This window comes from Necator americanus, chromosome X (assembly GCF_031761385.1).
Source record: "Necator americanus strain Aroian chromosome X, whole genome shotgun sequence".
Lineage (NCBI taxonomy): Eukaryota > Metazoa > Nematoda > Chromadorea > Rhabditida > Ancylostomatidae > Necator > Necator americanus.
The window spans coordinates 768,422-795,021 of record NC_087376.1 but is presented as its reverse complement, the minus strand read 5'-3'; the positions used below and the strand labels follow the sequence as shown (position 1 = coordinate 795,021).

At 38.0% G+C, this 26,600-nt stretch overlaps 1 protein-coding gene across 2 annotated transcripts; it reads left to right on the top strand.

Annotated features, from left to right (window-relative positions):
• Positions 1–505: 505 nt before the first annotated feature.
• RB195_021114 (uncharacterized protein) lies at positions 506–22,489 on the top strand (the record flags this gene model as incomplete). Of its 2 annotated transcripts, XM_064207691.1 has the most annotated exons (22): positions 506–572; positions 11,074–11,294; positions 12,223–12,304; positions 15,816–15,920; positions 17,448–17,539; positions 17,650–17,745; positions 18,258–18,353; positions 18,570–18,859; positions 18,935–18,999; positions 19,057–19,170; positions 19,230–19,351; positions 19,408–19,530; positions 20,199–20,333; positions 20,399–20,497; positions 20,599–20,715; positions 20,784–20,867; positions 20,938–21,016; positions 21,194–21,296; positions 21,355–21,488; positions 21,547–21,664; positions 21,720–21,872; positions 22,330–22,489. In XM_064207691.1, 22 exons carry the CDS (start codon positions 506–508, stop codon positions 22,487–22,489), a joined length of 2,655 nt encoding a protein of 884 aa, XP_064063572.1. The 2 variants fall into 2 exon arrangements, with proteins under 2 accessions (XP_064063572.1, XP_064063573.1); XM_064207692.1 differs by lacking the exons at positions 506–572; positions 11,074–11,294; positions 12,223–12,304 and adding an exon at positions 14,172–14,181.
• Positions 22,490–26,600: the final 4,111 nt, after the last annotated feature.

Genomic DNA, 26,600 nt, shown 5'->3' with positions numbered 1-26,600 from the left:
TTTTTTTTCAGTAGACGTCCTTCGTAGAATTGGTAAACAATTCAGAACCTCTCTGAAGACAAATGGCTAGCATAAGACATTGCTGCAACCATACGTTTAGCTTCCAAAAACAGCTCAACCAACGTTCAACCGTGGTGTTCCATAATTTTTTTTTGAATAAACATACTGCACCTTCTAGGATATCGATTTCCCAACTATTCGTACAGGATTTTTGTTTTACTAATGAAGACCAGAATTTTGGAAACGCAAAGGAAGTCGAATAAGAGATTTATATTGAAGTTTTGGAAAGAAAGTGCATTGAGAGGTTTTAAAACAATTCGAGAACCAAATTCCAAAATGTTTTTGATACAAGTAAAAAGAGCTTATTTGAAAAGAGCTTTCTCATTGAAAGAACAACAATGATATGTGAGTCGTAAAAAAAAAGAGAACAGAAATCTTCAAAAGATGTAGAAGAGCGTGGAGTCTGATAGGTTCGCCACATGATTCACAATATTACCAGGTAACCATGACAAATGTTATTCTTCTATGGAATTGCTGTGGATATTTGGAAGGAAAATCGAGTAACGGAGCCAGTAAGCCATAAAACAGCAGAACAGCATTCAAATTAAGTTGTTCGAGAGCGTTGTTTTGGAATCAACATAGCTGAATCTTGGGAGAAAAGAAATGGGGAACGTCTGGTGCTTAGCTTGAAATCGTTTACTTCTCATCCTGAAGATGCGCTCTCCAGAACAGCTCACACCGGAGCGACGTTAGCGAGAAGTGCAAAGATTTGCATAGTTGGGCATTGTGTTGGACATGGCCAGGCAAAACTCCGCCCATTTGCAGGAAGTGACGGTAAAAACGTGTGTAATAAGTGAAGTAGCAACCGTGAGTTGGCATGTAGCCTAGGTAATTTTCCTTGGACTCAATTGTTATGTAGGAGGCCGAGTGAGCAGCACTATCCTATCATTACACGAGCTGTCTATAATATGTAACAGTAATTTGTAGGAGCTTCCGCACTTTAATTCTGGTCCAGATAGGCGAGTGCTGAAAGAAAAAGCATAGTGAAGAGATGTTAGGTCTTTGCCGCGGACCGTGTTCGGAAACCCTCCAACCTCACATGCCAATACTAGTTGTTTTGACGCTAAAGTACAGCTTGTTGACTTGAACTCTGTCACCTTAATTAGAAGTAGCATCTCCAACAGCTGCCATCAACGAGATGTTTTATAAAATCACAACAAAAAAAGTGCAGCGAGTTAGCCTGTATACATCGTTTTCACATGACAATGCTGCATATAAATTCTATTACGTATCGCTACACCATCACAACGAGCTTATGGTGGGAAATATACAATTAATTATGTACGGATTTACCTAGAAAAACAAGTTCGAATAGTATGACGATGTGTTAAGGCGGATGGAAATACATGTCTTCTGCTCAATTTGGCCAATTGAACAGAACGGCTTTACATAGAAAAAACAATTCCAGACAAAAAAATTAAGATATAGATACGCTTTTCCATTTTCCACTAAATATGACTATCCTTTATGCTTTGAATGATATGCTGTTGATTTAATTTCAAAAAAAGGAGAGCATTAATGGGACTTTGAGCATCGGAATGAACACTGTGAATATTTTCTTCACTCAGTGAAAGTAAATCACGCACATTACGAATAAAGAATTCGATGATGACATCCTGAACGTGCAAGTAACGTATTTGCGGCGACATTTGCTCGCACGGTCTTTCCTGGCAATATTTGAAGACATCCTAAGATTTGGGAGAAAAGTGGCTCAGCTCAAAAAAAAAGAGGGCTATGGACTGACGAAATGCGAAAGGAGGAGGCAGCTGCAAACGTAGAGGACAAGAAGTTTTGGCTGTCATAAGGGCACGTCTAAGCGCATACCATGTGTAATGCGTCCGTGATTTTCTGGATATGTGCACTTTGAGAAACTCGGTTGCGAATAACTACTTGTCAGTGAAATTCAATACTTGAAACACTAAACAAACAACAAAATAGGAGAACGATTTCATATTTCGTTGTGGAAAGCTAGTTCAATATCAATTCAAGAACATGGATTATACAGGGAAGTGCGACCTGTGATTCCGATGTTGAACGTTTAATGAAACGTATGCGGTTGGAGAAATGATACCCTATATCGCTTTGCGATAATTTTTGCTGCATGGAACTGATCCGATCTCTTGGCGAATTACATCTTCCTTAATTGTCGGAAATTTCAAGCGCTTCTGAGAGCACCTGGGACAATGAAATTCGCTGTCTTCCGTCTGCAGGACATCGTTGCCACTACGGAGTATCTCACTGTGCTGAAATAGGCTTATGTATCCTTAAATATGTATTCTTCCTTCGGTGATACCTCAATTCAGTCTGTGCCTCGTCACAGCGATGATTGTCAGTTGTTATAACCGTCCGGCTGGCAGTCTATGGACTGCGTCGACTCAGTCGCGTGAGTGCGAAACCACCTACGTCAAGGACCGATAACTGATTCATTCCGACCCAACATCCAGACAAATACTTAATGAAATAAGCAAGTTGGGGCCCTCCGGGAAAGTTGTTTTGCCGAACTGTAGAATGGGATACCGTAATCAAATTTCAAATAACTGCAGGACACTTCATTTGGGTTTCGCCCCTCAGAGCAGAAACTGCTCAAAGATGGATAAACAGTGTCTACAACGGCAATAAAAGAGAGCAAAACACGAGCATTAAAATCTGAAGTGGAAATTTCCCCATTAGATTTATTACAAGTTAAAGTCTTGGCCAAATTCATTGCGTAGAAAAGATTTGTTTAAGATCCATGTAAAGATCTTAAATTAAAATCTTAGATATAACGCATCAATGGCCACACAAGTTTTCTAATTTCCTTCCTAGACTCATCTAGTTACACATATTTGATTTCTTGCAACTCATCCTTTTTTCGTCCGTCCTCATTCCTCGCTCTTAATTTTTTTTTCTTAGGAAACAAAGGTACTGATTATTTCGCTCGATTTATTTAACACGAATTTCCGCCAAAAGAGTCCTCGAAAAGAGTTCACATCGCACTGGCATGCAGCTATTTTACGTGATGTGCTTATTAATTATTATTATTATTATTATTATCATATTATTATTGGGATTAAAATAATTTTTGACCTGTTAAAATCAAAACAAAAAAGTAACCTTTATAATATTTTAAACGAATGAATTATTTCTTATTGTCGCTTATGGTCTTCATTAAGTAAATTTTTGAATTTTTACTACAAATTGAACTCTATTCAAAGTAGAAGGAAAACTGTCTATAACCACTATAACCTTTGAAAAGTCTACCAAAATCCTCACGATGGATTTTCTGATTAGCTTGGAAAAACTATTCAGAAAATAAGAACATGCTTCAGAATAATAACAGTAACCCGCATAAAATCTTGTATGAAGTTTTAGGACTCCATTTCATAACTATGTTAGAATAGAAAAGATTCGAGGAAGTTGGACGTTCGACGATTTATCTGTTTCTGGAATGTGCAGAAGTTGTGGATGAGCATTCAGGACAACACGAACATTAAGCGTTTTCACAGCTAATCATAGTTTCCCATATTTTTTTTCACCGACATCGCAAATTCTGAATGAATTAGAACTTCACCTGAAAAAGACGGAGTTGGAGAGTGGATATTCAGTCTCACTTACTTCCCTCCCACTCATTCACTCACCCATAGACCTCCTCGTCATCTCTTTCACAACCAGGATACAAAAATAGTCCCGAAGAAAAAATCAATCTGATTCTTTAGAGAACTTCTGTAAAGAAACTAAGAATTACCGTAAGTGATTCCTGAACAACAGATACATTGTCCTTACGTGTCTGTATTTATGAAACTAAAGAATTTAACATCAATTTTCTTTGTTCAATAGTTATAAACCCAAAAGTGTTGGAATATTAATTTTTTACGCAGAATTTTACTGTACCTTTAGAACTGATCTCCTATATTTCAAAATAAGTGCTCCTTGGTAGATGTTATCATTAAAACCCAGGCGAAAAATGTAGGTATGTAGCTGGTAAGATGAGAGAATGAAGTAAACTAAAAAAAGAAGGGATGAGAATAGAATAAGGAGGGAAAAAAGTCCCTTTGCATAAAAAAAAATGTCCGGAGATTTGAGTCACAAACTCTGACCACATCCCACCACGATTTTTCAGCTATTACCTGACTCCGTTACTACTTACTTACCATCAATTAAATGAAACAAATTTTTTTCTAAATTGAACGGAAAGTGATGCAAGAACTGATTTTCACCTGCGTGCCTTGTAACAACACTTTCAAAATACTCAAAACGTTTGAGTAGATTTGGACCTTTTAATAATAATAATAATTATTATTATTATTATAACAATAAGATAATCCATTCAGAACATCGTTTTGTTAATGTTAATGAAATGACTAACAAAAAAAAACCCAAAAGTTTTTTTTGTTAGTCATTTCATTCCGAAATCTCATTTATCTCAGCTCTGAGTCATGCTGCATGGATCAGTGAAGCAGTAAAGGATCATGGCCTAATTATGTTCACTAAACTGGTACCAGAATAAGAGATTCTCTAAAGAAAAGTATTTTTTTAGCTTACATAATTCACTGAAGTATTGAAATACACTCGTTTTAAACACAATAGAAGGAAATCAAAATATTTAGCTCCAAAATGCGAATTTTGGAGAAAAGAGACGAATTTTGAATAAGGAACGAGAAATACACGTTATTTGTTAAGGTTTGAGTTGATTCAAACAAAATCGGCTGCAACAAAAAAGAACCTAAATGTACATAAAATGAATTCACACTGCCAATCACAAAAGTGGGAAAAATTTACATTTAGAATAATTGATGCAGGATTTTCGAAAAGCTACGAATTTCTTACGTATCACGAATTTGAGGAGAGAAAAATTTGTATTTATCGGAAAACCGTGATGAGTTAGAGCTAAAACAGTATGGGAATATTACATAAACAGTGTGAGGAAACCTGATTAAAAAAAACATGCGAAACTAAGCTAAATATGTGTGAGTAACTGTGGAAATAAAGCTTAATAGTTTTATAAGAATCTTATTGTTATTTTCTAACGGTAGGAAATTATAGAGGAGATTGTGATGTTTCTTTTCAACGGATTCTCAGATCTATTTTTCGCTTGAGAATTTTTTTTTTTTGAAAACAGAGAGACAAAATGAGATAATTAAGGAAAGAAAACAGGCTTATTACGAAAATCAATTTTTGGAATGATGAACATTTTCACAAACTGATAGGAATTCATTGCCACTGATTAGTTCAATTTAGATGCTGGAAATTTCTACCTTACTCAGAACCAGAGGATTCACAGGAAAAAAACATTTCCGTAAAAGTTTTACTCGGACATGAAGGAACGTCTACGAGAAGAAGAAGTGCAGCTAACAATAAAATAAAAGTACATGAAATGCTGAATCGAGGAATTTTATATTTTATGATGATAAGCTGTGCAAACAGGTTTATGGAACTGCAAGCAAATTACGGGAGCAGAAATTTGTCGGACTTCCTGTCTTAGGATGCAGGTGATCCTGCATGTATCACAGTACCTCACTAATAATTAGAAACTACCGTCGGCAATAATAAGAAAAATGAGTAGACAGGTGATAAGGGTGGATGCTTGTTTTTCTGGACTCCGGAGATGGAGAGGTAGGGATATATTGGTAGTAGTGTCGATGCAAATCCGATAAATGACAGGATAAGCAGCTGGGACTCAATTCAATTATGTTGTTTTTCGACGTGTGTGCTGGGGGCTTACGGGGTTCGCTTTTTTTTTGTGAGTCTGAATGAAACGACATGTGGAAGCCATGAACCGTTATTGTTGTCAGACATCATCAACCACGTTCTGCCCCTCTCAACATCGCTTCATCATCCTGCTCCATGCGAGATGTCCTGGATGTCGCGCTGCTGCCTATGTAAGCAAACAACAAAAAACATTGAGTTCATAAGTTATCTGGTTTCTGATTGCCAACCGACCGACGAAAAAACACCAATCAAAATGCTGGTGTACACACGATGATTTACAGCCAGCGTATTTTCATGCTCTAATGGGTCCCATTCAATGCATTCTCTATTGAGTGCACTTATTCGGAAGTCAAACCATTCGTATTACTATTGCGATCCTTGGAACATATACTGCAGAAGCGTAACAACTGTTCACGTATCAGATTCTTCAGGATTAACACGTGAGTCTCAAAATTTTCCCTCCATTTTTCATGATTTAACACAAACAAAAGGTTCCTGGATTCTCCGAACGATCACCACAAAACTTTGTGAGCACATTTCCAAGGAGGTTTCTATTTTACCGAGAGTTCTAGTCTCTAAAAATTATTCTCATCAGTTAAAATGAATTTCTATGTAAAAATAATAATGAAGTTCATTTGAGAAAAAAACAACGCAGATTTCTAATATATCAAGGTGATACCGGGAGATTTAGGACAGAATGAAGAAATTTGAATTATGAACGATTTGTTTATTTTGTTTCTTCAGAAAAAAAAATACAGAAGGAACCGACTGCAGTATTTTTCTGCCTCTATTGCTACCTCAATGATTCTTCAGGGTAAACGATTTAAAGCGATCGGGGGACAGAAACAAAAGCCTAACTTTTATAGTAATGTACGATTTTCATCAACCGGATATGAAACAAGCTACTTAGCCCTTTCACATATGCTACACAATGTGTAATCCTCTCCGAGCTGTTCTGATCCATGAAATATGGAGAAATTCTAGGTGATGTCGAAGAATTGTTGAATACCAGCTTCTAATGAACGTGCAACTTTCACGTGGTCAAGAACAACACAATGCAACGAAGACAAATATTCATTCAATGGCAGGAAAAAACTGAAGAAAAGTGATTTATTAATTCTCTCAGTAGAAACGATTCTTTTGATTCCAATGCATATTTGAGTAAAGAGAGAATGTAGGGAATAAAAGAAAGTAAAATGCACTTACGTATTCTGCAAGATGCAAAGTTATTCGATTTCCACAGCTTCTAGGATCTCTTATGAAGCTACTAAGAGCAGTGCTTTGCTTTGAAGTGTTTTAGAAGCTAGCGAAAAAGAAAACACGAACAACATAGAAGAGATATTCCGACGATATTGAAATAGGGGAAGACGGCGGAAGCATGGATTCATCTGAGTTGAGCAGATTATTTTTAAAGAGAAATAAAGAGAAACTTCTAGAAGAAAACACTTTAAAAATCTGCAATCTCCAGAAGTAGAGCCCACCCCCGCGATATCAATCAGGAATGACAGTAATTTGATATCCACGACTTATCACAGCGGAAGTGCACCTGATGTAGTTACATCCTTGGAAGAAGAAATAATAGGAGTATGGGGAGAAATGCTTGGAATACTTGTATTACTATTGCCGCCATATTACCAATTTATTCGAAGAAATACGTATGATAATCTAGGCTGAACAGACGAATGAATTTATAGCACTGAATTCAATTTTTTTTTCTTTGAACTCTCATTATTCTATCACTTAAATTATTTATTTACCTACTTGAAAATGCAATTAACGGAAAGAAAAGGATTGCAACGTTCTTGAATGCTCCAAAGAGCAAAAAAACCTTTGCATTCACACAAAACGCTAATCGGATAGCTACGAAAGCTTCATAAAAGGAAAAAAAAGAAACATTTTACTGGCGACAAAATATTCAAATATCCACAAACGCAATGACGAACATCCGAACGTTTTGTAGTCGGCGAAATGTTTGCCGATTCTGAATGCATTCGATTTAGAAAAATAGTGCGGTGAAAAATACAATGACGGGGGATGTGAACGTATAAAGCTGCTATTCGAACGAAAACTTTCCTGTACTGCTCGAACTAATTAGTAATATTCGATTCCTATTGTTTTTTGAAAGGATTCAAACATGGTTGTACAAAATATTTAAATATAAAATATATCTGGAAGACTTTTAGGATGGATTGCAGAGTCAATAAAATTCTACGAACCTTTTATTTGCATTTATGTATTGCTCTCGGTTAACGACTCATCGCTACCCTACACCTCTATCCCTCAAGGTGTTCTTTCCTCTCCACATAACTCATGTTCTCCTCCTGCACTTCAGAGTAACCCTCATAATTCTGGATTTAAAAAAAATTATTGTCGTTTTCTCAAGCAAACGCTGCTGAATGTTGATTCAAAGCTATGAAGAAATCCACCTTCATTGAATTATTTTTATTGAAAGCATATTAAAAATGCAACGAAAAGGAAATTTTGAAAAATAGAACAAATTCAAAGCTAATTTTAAACGGAAGCACAAGAAAATGTAGTCTGAAATTTGTACACAGAATCGAGAATAATTAATTTCCTACTAACTACATTTGGAACGAATTACTCTTCAACACTTCACGAATAGTGACGCTTCGAATAAATCGAACGGTAGTATGAGTCCGGGAACCATTCTCCAGTCATAGCATGATAAATTCGGGAAGAAAGGTGTTTTCACACATTTATGGAAGAATCAAAGAGATTCGAGGTACACCCTGATTCCTTTTAATGAGCAAAGCTACACAGTTCCACTACACTACAAGGGTATATTCTGAGAGGATCTGGTGAGGTGGAATGGTTCATGAACTCAATTTATAATCTAATAACGTGGATTTACCTCAGCTCCAATGGTTCCTTTGTTAAACTATTTAATGCTCTGAAAACAATAAAGTCTTCGGGCGGCAAATCTCAATCCCAGTATTTCCTATATACACCTGTTTTTTTAATATATATATATATATATATATTCTAATGTATATACATAAATGTAAAATTATATACATACATATGTCGTATGCAAATGGATATATATATATATATATATATATATATATATATATATTAATGTGAAGATTGGAAGATCGAAGCAATAGAGCTGACACATCTTGCTACTTTTCCTTTTGACAAAACAAAAAACAGCATTAAACTAGAAATACTCGATTGAACAAGCATTTGCCGAGCCAATTCATCCATAAAAAATTTTGCTTTCAGTGAAAACGAACAAAAACAATGGAGCGGAACAAACAGTGAGAGTAACATGGAGCTATTGCAATCGTATGATACGGCAATGCGTAGAAATGGAGATATTCAAAATGGAAGGACAGGAAGAACAATGACAGGAAAATTTCCAAAAAAAAAGGAAAATAATTGAAGGGAATGCAACCGTTAGGTAGCGGAGAGTTACAAAAACTGCCTAGAACATAGAAAGGAATATCGTTCAACATAATATTAGACATATAGTTTTCTCTTCCTTTTTTTTCTTTTTTTTTTGAAGTGTCAGCCCGAATTCGACCTAGACTACACTCAATATGCTCTCATTTTCTCCTACCCAGCTTTTGATTTCCTTGCTTCACTTCCAGAACCACTAGTCTGACGATAACGTCTTATTCTTTTCTTTTTTTATCATCAGAATTATCAAAGTCACATAATTTTAGATAAGATTTATTTTAAAAAGTTAATTAAACATCCTCATTGTATTTTCAAAAATTAAACTCAAGCAGGCAAAAGCCTTTAAAGCTTCAATTAAAATTTTCATACTATCAGATTTAATGTAATGGTTTGTGTTCGAAAAATAGCGATAAATCAAGTCCGAAATTTTTCAAAGAGAACCAGTTTTGTCCGTGTAAAAATGGGTAGCATACTTCCTAGACCTAACATTTTATTTTCAAGGAAAGTCAACGCTGAATTTAGAAACGAACTTATTTATGCGTTGGGAAACGCAGACGTTGACAGGGAATGACTAAGACGGGAAGAGATCCGACTTAAACCGGCTTAGCATATCTTCAAAAAATATACGAGTGAACCGATTTTTTTTTCTCCTGAAATCTCAGGAATATTTAGCCGAGAAAAACCCATCTAATCTTAGTATAGATGAACAGTAGAGAAACAAAGGAAGGACAACAATTTGTAAAATAAAAAGAATAAAACTTAAAAAAATTAAAACATTATTAGTAAAATTACTGGAATACGCGTATGTTTAAGCATAAACATAGGAATGTCGAAGATAACAAAAACAATACATTGAAAAAAGGATCGAGCTGCTGAAAGTTATTATAGTAAATTCTAAGTAAATTAATTTACATTTATTATCTATGAAAATAACGTCTAAACGAAAAAATGTGTTCAAAAGTTGACTTATCAGAGGAGTCTATGTTACATTTCTTCCTAGTTCACCAAACATCAACACTCTCTGAAAATCGTATGTTATTTTGGAAAAAGAAGAAATAGGTTTTTGTTCTTATAGCTCGACTGATATTTCGGTTAAGCTGCAACGTGGAAATTCATGGAAAATCTCATTTGTTTTAGAGATTCCATGAAATTTCTCTTAACGTCCCTATACGAGAAAAAAAATCCAATAAGGCGGTTAGATGCTCTTCAAATAGAGGATGTCTAGCAAAATCCTATTTAGATGTGCAGAAACTTCGGATTTAAAAGCAGAAACGATATAAAAAAGAATCTCGCAGTATCATATTCGCCCGTAAAGCACATGCGTACGGGTTCAGGGAACAGTTGAAGAATGAAACAGATATTTTGGAATTTGAAAAAACTAAACAATTCTCAGGTATCGTTTACTGAAGTGAATGGCTCACATAATGTTTAATTATAATTTAGCGATTTCTTAAGACCGCTCTGAGAACTAAATGAACTGAATTAGTCGAATTTACACTCAGGAAACTTCCAGAAAATCGTGTTCACATTTTTGGGTTCCTCTTTTACTCTCGATTGTTTCAGTGAAGCTCTCGTAATTCTCATCAGACTAAACTTATCTTTAAGGAATTCATTTCTTTAAAAAAAAACCGTACTTCTCGTTTAACAAACTAAATAGTGAATGTACAATTGTGGAACTGCCGAATATTAGTACAATCCAGGATATACAATACAACGCAAAATGTAGTCGGAATATCATGGATGGAGCAGTAAATAGAGAGAATGTCAAAATTAACTGAATATAACTATTATTCATATAAAACACAGGGCTCAGGATAATATGTTTCTATATTTAGGAAGGGGAATTAACTTGATGAACGACCTGACCTCCTAGCTGGGCAGAAGTAAACAAGTGGCTTTTAGGGGCGAACAAGAAGATCAAGGATGTAGTGAAGAGGACTAAGAACATCCGGCTCCGTGCTCACTTTTTCAACACCACCGTTCTTCCTGTTTTCACCTACGCTTCGGAAATCTGGATACTTCGGAAGCAGGAGGAAAATGTGGACAGGGTCATAGAACGGTCAATTGATGAAAGGATGATTCTAGGAGCATCACATCTTACGCATGGGAAACCTGGATATTTCGTAAGCACTCGTTAAAATCCTCATGAATACTCCAGTAAATTTACGGAATGCAACGCGAACATCACGGCTTCCGTGTATTCCCCATGCATACGAACTTAAAACGTATTCGAAGAACTTCTATTCTTCAAGAAGAAGAACTATTCTTCAAATCCAATCTCTCTAAAAATTTGACCATTCTAGAAGTCTCGTACTCATTCTAAAATCGAATAAAAAGATGTATTTGAAAATCAAACCACCTGAAAAGCAAGGCGTTTTTTTTTTTTGTTTAGCAAGGTTACAGAATCTTTACTGGATTTTGCATGTACACTAAGCTAAAATCTTTATTCCGAGCTTCAAATCTCTGTAAATAGCGAGTATTTATCTCCATAAACAAACGCGGTTAATTATTATTCATTTACATTTCGCACTCATTTCAGCTCCTCACCACGCAAAGAATCTTGAGGATACCAATCTACACCATCAATATCTATACCATCAATCAATACCGATTCTGGCCACAGCTCAAGCAAATCAATAAAAAGCTACGTATTCAACATGCCAATATTCAAGGACAATCGAACATGCGCAGTATTTCTAGGATTATTCCCACTCCCCGATCACATATAATTTGCTGTCGACTCAACCTTTTCTGCACAACGCAACCGGGTTCCATGGGGACTCCATCCTGAAACTCAACACCGTTCACACAAATGATCAAGAAAAACTAGGAGGAACATGTACAATAACGCTCTGACTCCTCTAGGAGTCACCATCGCAAAATCATGTGATCTCTCGTTCTTGTTAACGCAACACGAATAGGTCGCTGTCCCTAAGCAAGTGATAACCCGATCGGACTGTTTGGGATAGCGATGCGGTCGCGTCGCGGTTCGCCTCCCCGGCAACACGACCGCCATTGGAATGGGGGTTCCTGATTTCGTCTTGTTTTTAGACTTCTTATTTGCGAATTGCGATTATATCATGTAATATCATTTTGGAAGATGACTCGTTCTTGAAGTATAGAACAGTTCTAGGTATTTCACATTATAGTCGAGATTTTGGAATGAAATTCACCAGTGGTTTCTCTGGATAGCACTTCTGCTTATCGCTTTTATTTCTGTTCATTCAACTCCAGTTTTCTTGAGAGAACATTATTTTTTTTCCATTGAGCAGATTTTCGATTTTATTCCTTGTTATATGTGGTCTTCACGGTAAAACTGTAAAATGTGTGAACTTATGGCACAGACTATTTCTTTTATTGTTTTTTTTTTTGTGCTCACACGCATTCACATTCTTTCAAACGATGTGGATTACTTCTATTCCTTAGTCTTTGTAAAGTTTTCTGTAAAGTTTCTTCATTTCAAGTTTATACTGTTAATCCGTTATATCTAATATACTTATTGTTACTTTGGCTAAGAATGAGTGACACTTAGAGCTGCACTCGTGAATAGACAGCTTCATATCTCCAGAAAAAAGAATCATGCTGGGAATTGCGCTCGAATTGTAACCTTATGGATGTGAGCGACCCCGTGATGACCTCATTGGTCGTACGGGTGTACGGGTGTATGGGTGCAACAACACACACACGTACACACACATACACTCACATACGCACGGAGCGTCCTTTGTCTCCGTTTTCCGTCCGTACGCAGCGTAGATTTGATCAGAAACTCCTTGATCATTTCAAAATTCCAGTCAACTGCCTATTACTTACTCTCACAGATCATTTCAAACGAATTCCTTTTGGAGAACTTTGTAGAGGAAGATTTTTGCTACCATGATCCTAATATTAAGAATTTAACAAATCTCTTAGCAAAACATTATTATAAAACATTTGACCGTTTACATATATGAAAACACTATTCATACGGGGAACTGAGAACGTGTCACATCACGCTGGAAGTTTTCAGGACGCAAATACGTCTCAACCTATTCGTTTGACATTACACGTACCTACATCGTACTCCTAAAGTGGATTTATTTCTTCGTTCACACGATCAAAAATGAGGAGAGGAGTTAACGCGTAATCCTCATTCTTGGGTTTTCTGCGTTTTTCTTTAGGAACTTTCTTTGAGTAGTGGTTTTCACCTAGAAACAATTAGAAGTTCTAGATTCCGGCCGAATACCACCCTTTCACTACAGGTTTTCAGTAAAATAATGCTGACTGGGTAGCGACGAACGGTTTAGATGCCTACGGTAAGGTCTTTGAGGTAGCGATAAGCTACTAAGAAATCAACTTTGTTGGTATCTTTATTTGATGTCCTTCAGTGAAAAACTTGTTCTAAAAAGGGGAAAATATTGCACCAGGCGTTACCACTACAATTTCCAACTGGCTCTAAATCGGTAAACCAACTTAGAAGTGGATCAGCTTCAGCAAAAATTGTTAGTAAGAGTAAGTATGCCAAGTTTTTAAAGCTCTTTGTCCGATATTAGTTATTTTTTATTCTTCGTTCTTACACAGAGATCTGTTTTTTTTTTCTCTTACGCGAATTCTGATATGAAGATTGCTGTCTTTCAATCGTTTTAAACACGTCCCTTTCGACTAGTTATTAGCTCTCGACATTCATCACCTTTTTTGCTTTTTTTTCTTGTTTTCTGTTTTCTTCTGTTTTTTTTTTCACGATGTGGTCAACAATTTCCATCAAAAGTTTGATAGAAGTCAGCGCTCTCAGTTTCGGTTGAATGAGTTTTCGGTGCGTACGATGTTCTTTTCCGATACTGATAAGCACTGTTTCAGCTAAGACGGCTTTGTACGCTGTGTCACGTGTTACACGTCAACTGACCACCGTTTCCGGAGTTTGCACGTCTGTGAACGTAGCGAGGTCGTCGTCCAAGCTGGCCGACTCAGAACGGATACCAACGCCCAAAGAGATCACATATTCCGAAGAACTCACGTAGAAGATGAGCTTCGGTTTGTTTCACAGTTTTAGTGTTTTCGAATCTTGTTGCTGTCAACAATGCTATTGTTTTCTGGTTAAAACGCACCATTAAAAGTGCAGCTTGGCTATGAAATGGCACAAAGTATTCCGTTGAACCATTGATTTTTGTGCAGAGCGTTCTGGTACTGTTAGGTCAAACCAACCTTTCATTAGTGTCACCGATGGAGATTTTTATTTTTGGATTGTGAGCATATGTCAGGAAATTCTGGATCAAAATGTAGAGAATGAATCCAGTTTGCTAAATAAGTTTCCCACTACGGCACAAACACTCTTCTATGTAGGCAAAACAGATGTTAATTTTAATGCTTAGATTTATATCCATCTTGAACATTTTGATTAGAGCCATTTGCTTTGTATAATTCAAGCATAATAAGATTAAGAGTTCCCTTCTTAGTTGTTTATTGCTAAATTTTATTTTATTGTTACATCCTCGCAATTTCTTAATGTGCTGAGAAATATTTTAGGTTTGTTTTTTTATCTCATTTATGTCTATTCAAATTTTTCGTGTCAATTTGAAAGGTTTCATGTTTATATTTGTCGATAACTAGGGCTTCCTTATTGTGCCACCATTCCCGGAAGAATTCGAACGTGTAGCGGCGAATTTTTGGATCTTGCTATAACCGTAGTCTGCATTTAGTGAAGACTATGAAATTTGGTGCGCAGCTCTTCCTCCCTCAATTATCTTTCTTGCTCTCGTTTGTAGGTTTGCGTTCTTAGCTTGGTTGAAAATTGGTGCCCCTTGGCGTTTGACTTTGGTCACTGTCCTGCCACTCGTTTAAAAGAAAAGCTGAATGTGAGCACCGACGTGTATTCTCTGCGATATCAGATGAGCTTTCCGGGAAGATTCCTACGCATGGTTAACTCTGAAAGTCAAACAATCTTTTTTTACTTTCATTTCACTTTCTTTTGCTTAAGAATACAAGATTCAGGCTCAGCTGATGAGTCTTTTCATTTTGAGGAGCTTATTATTTCTCCTAGGAAACATTTTTGTTGATATTCAGTATAGCTAACGCTAAGTTAACTGCAACAGTTGGTGCTAAATTTTGAGAGCTGCCTTTAACAGAGGAGCATATTTTTCCTCCTTGTTTTTTTCTTGATTTATTTACTGTTCTTGATTTTTAATTTTATCTGTGTGTATGTGTACTTCTGTTAATTCTGTACTTACATCTGTCTGCTTGCATCCACCCGCTTATGTTAAAAAGTGGTGCTTCTATAAATCAGATCTCAGTTCGCAGATAAAACCTGAGAACATTTGAGACCCTGGGACGGATTTTTTTTTTAATTTCAGGGAATGGTGTGATTGTCCTGTTTACCTCTCTCTTTCTCCCTCTTTCTTCCCTCCGCAACCAACATTTCCCAATTTTCACCAGCCGTCACCCTGGAAGCTGTAAACGCCCGTAACCTTCGGCTTGAAATTTCATCTCTCACTTCCATTATATCTACGTTTTCACCATTTTATTTTTTCTTTTGACTTCGAAACTGTGATCGAGAATGTGGGATTTCTATATGTCGTTTACTAAAAGAAATAAGAAAGGAAAACAAGTGGACAGGAAACAGCAAAAAACCACAAATCTAACAGTTTTTTTAGTCTTATTGCATTGTTCAGGAATCTCGGAGGGGCTACGGTACCTGAACGGAAGCGACACAAATCCACATTCTCCGCCTTCTGTTGGTCTAGGGATTTCTCCTCCTGGTCGGTCGAATTCTCCAGGTAAGGTAGACTTTCTTCATAACAATTAGAAGCATGCGGCGCAAAACTGCTTTAATACTGCAAAACACTTGTCGCGTTAAGCGAATAGGAGGACTCTTTGTATTCCCCACAAAATGGAAACCTATCCGTCAACACGGCCGCCGTCGCCGTCGACCGCAAATGTGTATTGCTGCTGCGCCGATTGTGACGAACCGGTCTTGTCCCTAATCATCAACTCTTTAAAGATCGCCTAGTTCTCCGTCTTTCCTTCATTTGTGCCGTGTTGATTGATTTGATAGCAAGCAGTAAGTTATCAGCGCGATCAACATCGATTCCGATGGATCTCTGTGAAGGGACGCTGTGTTTGCGATAGCTGGTGTATAAAACGATAGAATATCCGCCGTCGTCCCGCTTGGGGTGCGTCAACGCATTCGACTTCAGTTCAGAATCGGGTTTAAGAATGTGTGAGTGGGTCATACAGTGACTTGTGGTTGCCAAGCACTATATCAGGTCAGTGTCTTTTTCCCCTTAGATAAGTCTGGTACCAATTTATCGATACCGGCAGATGCAAGATTTGAGTGGCTAGGACGATTTTTAACCATCAACGGTGCACTCGTTAGCTTAGCAATAGTTAATGCGTAGCAATTCTATGAAAGACTAATCTCGTTAATTCTTTTTTAAGCAGGGTAGCAGGTTTTCAGTAATGGGCCGCTTGTCCATTTAAATGACTTTCGATAGCGACGTAAGCGCTTATTAATGACTGACATCGCCGTTTTTGATATACGTTGTCTGTATCAATCTATAGTTTTTTTTTTCCTGAGATGCTGCCCCGATTATAATGGTATACCGTAAGGGAGGAGATTACAAATTAATCTAATACAAATTACATTGTATCGTTAGACGTTTCGTGGTCCGAATGAGGGATAATTAACTCTCTCTCTCTACTTTTCTGGCTGATACCAGTACGACAGTAGAAGAGCGTGCGCTTGGCATCTCGTTCCTCTTTCGTAGCATATATGCATACTATTTTGTGCATACTTTCCGCCTTTTTGTCTTTGATTTTATTTTAAAGGCAGTGGTCGAGTAGATTTACTTGAATTAGGATCTTCCAACAACAGATCGAGTACGGGGTGAAACTCACAAATATCGTGGTAGAAGTGTCCAGTCTCCTTTGAGGCCCAGCAGTGCCCTCACAAGGTGGGAATATGTATCATGCTAGTGCAATTGAATTTTGTATTAACCTATTGATAAATTGTTTAAATGTAGTGTTAGCGGAAGCCTTCTTCCTTTTGTTAGAGCGTGGTAGCCATTCTCTCGGATGTGTTCTCGCAAACATTCTGCGAACTGATGACTGAATGTGCTCTTATGTGTTAAATTTCCGGATATAAGAGCAAGTTAAGCTACACGTTTTCATTATGGTGCTTGCAAGTTGCGGACCACCCGCTACGGACTGGTCTAGAAGCTCCAGATCCGATAATTTTGCCCATCCCCAGCTTTAAAAGTTTTTGTGAAAAATTTCTTTTTTGAATCCTATATCCTGAGCTTCAGGATTTGACTCGAACTCAGAGAAGCCAGTGAATCGGAAGCGTACAAACACTGCGTCGAGTGGTGGCGGTGGCGAAAAGAGAACTGCAAATAAGGTAAAATTAGATGTGTTCTCGTTTACTTTGTGCGTTGCATTCTTCTTTTCTTCTCAACTTTTCTTTTTCATTTGCTTAAGTAATGTATGAGCTTTACTACACTATTCCAGATTTGTCGCGTTTGCGGGGATAAAGCCTTCAGTTACAACTTTAATGTAATCACTTGCGAATCTTGCAAAGCCTTTTTTCGTCGAAACGCTAATAAGGTATACAGTTGCTTTTTTGAACATTTGCATTGATAATGGAAATCAAGATAAAGTCTGATCTTAACTTAACACAGCCGTTTTTTCAACATGCTTTAGTGAAGCTACAAGGGTCGACTCTACATTAAAATTAAGGAAATTCATATTTTCATACATAGCATATGTTTGCGTATGGTACTTTTTCTATCTTTTCTTCTATCGCCTCTCATTTGAGCTCATCTGCCTTAATTTTTCGGTATTCTCTCTCTTATTCTCTAAAGAAGCCTTTGTAGCTTTAGTGCAGTTTATTGCTTCTGTTACCAGCTGTTTCATACTCCATAGTGAATGGATAAGTAAATAAAATCAGCAAGGTGTTGTAGCGGCTGTGCGCTCTTCGAACCATGTAAACAAATCTCGATTCCTTGAAATGTAACAAATGAGAGAACCTGTCCTCACCTGTCTTAGTTGAGCACAACATCTGTTTATAACGTCTCAGGCCTTCAACTCGCAACTTCTTGCGATTGCTGATCGTTTAGGAAAGAGAAATTCGATGTCCTTTTAATGAACAATGCGAAATCAACGTGGTATCTCGTCGTTTTTGCCAGCGATGTCGATTGGCGAAGTGTTTTGATGTGAGTTTTCGCTGACTATCCTTTCACTGCTGCATCGTCTACCTAACCAAACTTCTCCTTTGAAGTTGAACCCAATTTTTTCGCTTTTTAATTATGTGTTGCTGCTTTTGATAGACATGGAAACCGCAGTGCTAGTTTTATGCATTAACTAATCATTGTAGCATATACCGCAAAGTAGCGTTTGCTAGGAGGAATCAGCCAAAGTGTTTCTTTTAGGTTGGAATGAAGAAAGAATGGATCATGTCAGACGAGGCTCGATTAGAAAAAAAGCAGCGTGTTGAAGAAAATCGCGAACGCCGTTTGGCTGATGCTATGGCCCGTAACGATGTAGTTGATGATGAAGACACCCAGAATGATGCAGATGTTGCGGAACGAATGAGACAACGCGTGCCAAATCACATGCAAGACATCCAGCTTCAATCTGAGACCATGAAAGCTGACATGAAATCTGACGAGATCCCCGCATCAGTGGTAAGACCCTCAGAGGATATGTATAACATTCATATGTAAGTTCAGACTGTATTTTTATTTCTCAAATTTCTTTATATCGGTGAACCATCATTCATTTTTCTTTTGTTCAGGACCCAAGAACACGCAAATGTACCGATAGTGGTTCCTCCATTGTTGGAAGCTGGATCGACTGCAGGTAGATTAAGGACTCGTACTCCGTTTGATCCGATTATGCCGTAATCTGCATCCTTAGTTGCCCAGTCGTTGGCTGACGTGAGTTCAACCACTACCGCAGCTCCTACCATGGATGTTGATCCGGCTACTACAATGAGCAGCAGTGGTTTTATTCCACCAGCTGTAGAGCCAAGTAGATCTCAGGCGCTATTTCCTCCTCCTTTTGCATAGGAGAATTTCTGGTATTTCTAGGTTTACTTGTTATGCCACAAAGTAACGCAGTGAATTCCGTTGATCCGACTCTAATGGCTCAAGCTCAATTAGCTGCCGCCGCTGCTCAAGTTCAGGTCCAAGCAGCTATCAACCAGCACCAAGTAATTCTATCCTCTTCTCTTAATATGTGCTTTCATTTATAATCAATTTGCTTGAGATAGCTGCTGCTGTTGCTCAACAAGTGGCTGCTCACATCGTAAATGCTGCTCCTGTTGCGGCACCCGTGCCTGCACCTATTCCTGCTCCGATTCCTACTCCAATTGCCCCAGCATTGAATCAAGTAGATGTTTTGAAGTTACCAGTGAACAAGTTTATTTTATTCTTTTACTTTGCTTTCACTTACTTCTATTCACATCTTTATATTATTCCATCAAAATATTCACAGAGTTCTCCGTTCTTTCTCGTATTAGAACAAGGAATCATCTTTAAATGACTTAAACAAGGTTGTAGTAGCATATCATCTTCGTGTCAAATGTGTGTGAAGGGTCCGCTCGTTGAATTTTGAAGACAACATACCACGACATTGACGATCTTGGAATTTCTCTAGAAAAATAAGGCTCGGGTGTAGACCACGAATATTAACATCATTACCCTAATACTCGTGGTAGTCCGTTTATGGGGTTAAATACATAGAAGGCCATTTTCAGTGGGGCTGGTCATTCATTATAATTTTATTCCCTTCCTTTTTTCTCTGTGCAAAGATCACAGTTTCCATTGAGAAAACTAAGAGAGAGGATAGATGAAAGAGCAGAACTAAAGGAAGGTCATTACAAAGGACGGTAAAAAAAATTACGCAGCATATCCTAATAGTAATAATTATGTGAATAAAAAGATTAAATATTTACGAACTCAGTGTTGTTTTTAAATACAGATCTACGTACTGTTGAGGATATATTCACGAACTTAAGCGTGTATGAAGATTGCCACCTAAAAATAAGGTATTTTCAGCCACCTATCCTTACTCCTGCTCCAGCTACATCGCTGCTTTTGACTCCATCACTCAATCCAATGGCGAGCTCGATCACCAATCCTATAGCAAATCCCATCACACCAATGACGGATATGGTTACAATTCCTAGAGAGGTTATTTTTATTCGTTTTTATGATTTCCTTTTGTGTATCCTCTTTACTTACTGTATTTGGTGTAGGTCCTCGTGAAACTCATCGAGAACAATCCTCCAAGAGTTAATTGCACTTGTCAGTGTACCTGTGGTCGGTATCCTCCCGGATGCGTGATAGTCGATGAGGTAAGCGTCAATGTGCTGCTCCTTTTTCTTTTTTTTTATTCCAAAATTATGAACGAGTTATTGATATATTAGCATCCTCCGTTCACCAATAGATTTTTCAGGTAACGAAAGACCTCTTAGCCGCGGGGAACAATACTGCTTCAACTAGTACTGCCGCTACTACTGTTAATACAGAGAATAAGGATGAAGCAAAGCTGGAAAGCGCCGAGGATTTCCATGTCGGTTCTTTGAGAGCTTTCATTTACGGGCGGTTGTGACGATCTTACTAATGAGTAGATTGCTTCAGATGAACGGATTGCTACCATCAGATGAATCCAGTGTTCAATGGCTTAATGCTTGTGCACCTACGGTGGATCTTCGCGCTGTCGTGGTAGAGTAGTTGTGGTCTTCCGTGTTTATTCCGACATTTTCATAAAAATTTGTGTTTTCTTGGTGTTCAGGATGAACGACCCAGTGGTCGAAGGGACTCGTTCTACCTCAACTCGGGAACGGTTGATACAAGGATTAACCCTGTTCCAGGTATTTGGCCCCTCACAGAATTTGAAGCTGCTATGTTATTATCTTAAGAAGACGTTTAAAGAAAGGTTTTTATCTCTAATTGCGATTATCAACATTTCATTGTCAAGTTCCATTCAAATTTTCAGAAGGATTACTATTGTGCCCATTTTTTAACCTCTGTATATCTGGTATTTCCAGCGCCAACAAATTTAAATGCACTCACTCCATCCGACCATGTGACTGTAAATGATGTGTTAGCAGCCAATCTTGTGTACAAATCCTACGAGGGATGTATCGATCCGTGAGTTTCACGACATAGAAGATTCTTCGTCTTCCATTTACGGTCTACACATTTTTAGGTCTCGACCTGATGAATTCAATCCTCATCTTGTGAACTTTGCTGAGGGTAGTATTAGACGTTTCGTACGTATGCTCCGGAGATTACCATGTTTCAGCCTATTCTGCATCCAGGATCAGTGCATTTTAATAAGAAGTGACTTGTATCCTGTCTTTACAGATATTACTATAAGTATCAAAACTAATGTGTTCAGGATCATGTGTACCATTCATGGTCATTCATGGTGCAATCTCGTACATTCCAAATGATCCACGTCTGATTGGTCAACCTCTTGATCCTCGATTGTCTGAGGTTTTACCTCACTGTATAAGGTAGTGAAATACCTCACTACTCCTATATCAGATGAAACACTTATGTTTTTTTAAGGTACTATTCGTCGTTCAAGGATGAGCTACGCAGCAACGAAAGTGTCATCTTAATTCTTGGATTGTTGACAGTCTTTGACGCAGAATCAGTTGGAATACAAAACAAAGAAGGCGTATCGCGACAGTTTTCCTTCTATAGCTCTTTACTTCAACGGTAAGATTTCTCTTTATTGTTTCAAGCTCCCATCCAAAATTACGGCAAGTTGGAGGTATTTTTAAGGGGATGTTGTTTTCCATTTAACTCTCAGGATGAACATCTTTTTTTTTTTTTGAAATCTTTCAAAAATACAACTTATTTTTCTCATCAAAACTCTCCCTTTTCTCAACAGCTCGTGGAAAAGTACGCTGACCCCGAAACAGACTTTCTAACACAAGATCAACTCAACAAACAGATAAAGGTGCCGTACAGAAAGACGAGTTTACCTACGGAGTTGGTTGCAGTTCTTAACTTGATTGAACCCTATACGTGGAAAATCATGTGTGATATATAGGCATTTTACCAGATCCATTCATTAGCTTCTATTTATTTTCAAATTATCTCCGCGCGCTCATCTATCTGGAATGAAAGATGAGAATGGGTCTAATCGTCCGTCATACTTCATCAGTTGCAGGTTCTTATACTCTTTGGATGGTAATGATGGTGTACTTTCCGCGGCTGACTACCGACATTTGATGGAACGGTTGGGTGCGGTCGGCGATGTGGCGTGCCAAGCGCTGACAATAACCCGCGAACTGGACACAACAGATGTCGAGCGACTTTTGCATGAATAGGTCGGTGAATGATCTTTGAAGTTGTGTAGAAACCTGTTCCATGATCTTCCGCTACTTTACTATCGGATATATTCGATCTACTTCCTCTCGCAATCCTCACTTGTCATGACCTTTTTTTTGTTACTATGTCCTGTACTTTACTGTGCACTTTTCTCAATGCCTATATGCAAAAAGATGCCTCATTTTCTATTGTACATAGCGTACTTATTGCTAGAAATGTGTAAAATGTTCGAGAATTATACTCAATGACTTTTACATTCTCAATAATTACGGGGTTTGTATCATGTCGTAATTGTTTTCTGCTTAAATCCCCTTAAATATGCTCATTATTGTGGTGTCAAAGAAAGCTCTCAGATGACCCGTAGCTTCTAGTGAAAATAGTGGTTTAGGATGCTCAAAAACTCATTATTATTGTATTGTTCGAGTATGATCTTTTTGTACGATAGTACCCGGTCGAGGAGGACAAATAATATACAGCAATTTCTTGTCGATATTGGACCCATCTAATATAATTCTACAGTTGAAGAACTGAAATAATCGCTTTCAATATCGACAAAAAATGATGTAGGATCGCGTGATTTTCTTCTAGTGACATCAGTTTACCCTGGAATTAAAACTGACCAGATTTGAACAGTGATATAATGAATCCTCTTCGCATTTCTTGTTTGTACTCTTTTGTATGTTATCATTTTATTGAAACTTGCTGAAAATGTAATAAAATTTATTTTACTCTTCCAACATTGAAGTGTTAACGCAGTTACTTTCCATAACGTTTCACATTTACCTTCACTTTATAGTAAAGATAGTTAACATACTGGTATTGAGAATTTGGACGAAAATGGTTCCATTACGAGACGCCTGCCTCATAGTTTTTCTAATAAAATTTGATCTGCACACCAAGAAAAAAGTGTTCTGAGGCGGCCACCGGGTTGAAAAATATCTGAAAAACCTACTGGAAGGGAAGTGGCAAAGTGGATACCAATTTCAGCTCATTTCTGTTCCGTACTTATCCTAATAGTGACGAGAATCCCGTATTGATTTTGTTCATTTTGCTTCACTGGAGAAAAAAAGTGAGATTCCGAAATTCATGTGCTTGTGGTCGTAGAATCAAAGTTTACGAAGTATCAACGGCTGTACGGTCGACCATTTTGAAGATTGTCAGCTCGAATTAAGTGGAACTAAGTTAATGGATAACGAATTGCAGGAAAGCGATAAGAGAAGATAGATTAGCGAAAAGAGGTCAATAAAGCTTTCGAACTCATTGAAGTCTACTTGTGCAAAAGCGATGAAATTGGTAGACAACGTTAGATCCTAGCTCCTCCAAAGCTTGTCCAGAATTGTAAGTTTGGGAGTTAGGATTGCAGCGCAAAAAGACAAGTGCACCAGCAAAATGTACAACGGGATCAAAACACGGTTTTTTCTTGTTAACTGAGAAGAAATTCAAACACATTTCGGAAGAGATGAGATTCTGTCACGGAAGAGAAATGAGTCTACGTTACCAATGTCATTGCTAGAAAATGCATACGCATAATGCATACGGTAGCAACCAAGTTTCCGTATCGATCAATACCAGTCGGCTTGGTGAAAATACCGGAAAGACGACTATCCGTCACTGGTGGTTCCTCGCTCATCGTCACGAGAAATATCGTCATGTTTATTATGTTTAAAGGCATCACCCCACGAATCTGAGGTGGTACGGAATTCAGGTGGAGAGATCCTATACGGGATAGTAGATTATGGAGAGAGGGGTGATCCCGCCCATTTCTTCCTAATTGCCCTAAAAAACGGCCCGGAAGATACTCCTTCGGGCGTTCCGGCGCGCTATTTTCTACGACGAATTCGATTGGAGCGCGCCAGCCGTGTGCACATGCCGATCTTCCGGGCCGTTTTTTACGCCAATTAGCAAGAAATGGACGGAATCACCCACCTCTCCATAATCTACGATCTCGTATACGAGTACTCTTCCTGAAATCCGTACCACCATATTCGTGAGGTGGTGCCTTTAATGTCAAGCGAAACAAGGCATTGGACGTTTAAAGGTTCGATACAACCGATTCCACTATGGTACCGTAGTTGGAACAATTTCGTTAGCACATTCTTTATCCACAGTAATCCTCATCTATCCGATGTTTCTTCGACCAGCTTCAGGAAAATTTTCGCAAACTTCAGCGATATTGTTGGAGGGTACTAGTCCCTCTAAATTTCTAACTGATCATCAAGCTCATCGTGGACTTGATAACTGCACAATGAGTATGAAATCAACTATGGGTCTATATAATCACTTCATTTTGAGGAATTGAAAGATAATAAAGATAGAATGCAAAAAGTGATCATTCCTTGAGGAAGGTCAGCACAAGAAATAGACTCTAGAGGAAATTTGCTCAAAACGCCCTGAATGTCGGTGCAGTTGCGTAGGCGTCTATGCTTGGCGCAGCGCGGTTGAGGTAGCGGTTGGGATTGACATGGGACCACCACTGCGTGGACTGCAGGGATGAGTGGTACTGGCGACGGTTCCCCCTCGATCCCAATCGCTACGCTCCACCTTCAAGTGCATCCGCCTACGCAACAACGCCCAGCTTCAAGTCGTTTTGACCCATCTCTGGTAATTTTGTAGTATGAGCACTATGAGAAGGAGGTAGATGACGAAAGCGCCAAGGGGAAAGAGGGCGTTCATTCGAGTATGACACAGTTGAGATAGTTACATATATATATATATATATATATATATATATATATATATATATATATATATATATATATATATATATATATATATATATATATATATATATATATATATATATATATATAGGTCGAGGACATTGTGAAGTGGAGTGGGACCAAAATTAGAAACTAGACATAAAAACAGTTTCCATAAAGAAACCAAACTGAATTGAACGATATGAATGTTGTTAAAAGGTCGGTTAAACGAATGCACTGCTGACGAGGAATCCGGAGGAAAATCGACGTATGATGGTCAAACCAAACGCCCAAACATACCCTTCATAATTGTTTGATGATTCTCACAAATTCAAAAGGAACACGTGCTAGGATCGATCCCGAAAAGATGTATCATTTGACATAAGAAGTGTTGGAATGCGCAGCCAGTAATATCTTTTACGAATTCAGAATTTAATTATGATTCGGTTAAAGCCATGACTCATAGCCAATATTTTGACCTACAGTGGATCGAATGTTGGCTAGTGCCATAGACAATAATCGATAACGTATGGTCAGGATCGAGGTTTGCCGCTTTTCTTCGCTTTACCAGTGGTGTGTGATGCTTGTACTGGTTTGAGTCTCTGGTTGATCCCTCTTTGTGTTCTCCTCATTAAACGCTCTGTTGTATGTTTAGTCGTGTGTTTATCTATTAGTAGCAACATTTGATGAGTCTCCAACAGTACGGATTCAGACACTCAGACAAATCGCTGAAGAGAATTGTTCAGGTTTTTTGCCGATATAAGATGAATTCCTTCAATTTAAATGGACTCGTAGGGACGAAATTAATGGATCGCCCAATTGAAATCTAGTGTAACTTTAATTGACTGCTTCACTGCATGAATCAGGGAACACAGCGTTCCAGGACTGCAAACATTTTGGACGTTTCCCATCTGTCTGTTTTTTTGTTTTGTTTTTGTTTTTTGTTAGCACATATTTCGAATAACAAGGTTTGATGCAGTAAAAATCAAGTGGGAGCAGCTGTTCCCAAAGTCCACAGCCGCTCGGGCGGCGCCGCCCGCGCAGCCGTGAACTTTGGGGACAGCTTGAGGGTACCGCACATCGGTCGTTCATCATTAACACATTCCTTACGAGGGACATTTTTCTTTGAGTTTTTGAAAGTTCCCACTCTAAACTTTGTCTTCGGAGTTATTTGACGTTACGTATGTTTACCACGTAGTTTTACAGAGTTTTCAAGAAGTTATTACAATTTTATTACAAGTATTATTACAGTCAGCAACAGAGGAAGACGTTGTTTGTTGCAAACTTCAAGAGTTATTTATTTTCAAGTCAGAAAAATCTGATACCCTCTTCATGTACAAGCAAAAATCTGTCATAAACGAATGACGTCGTTGACAATTCGACCAGGCATTTGCTGGCTGAAACCATGGAA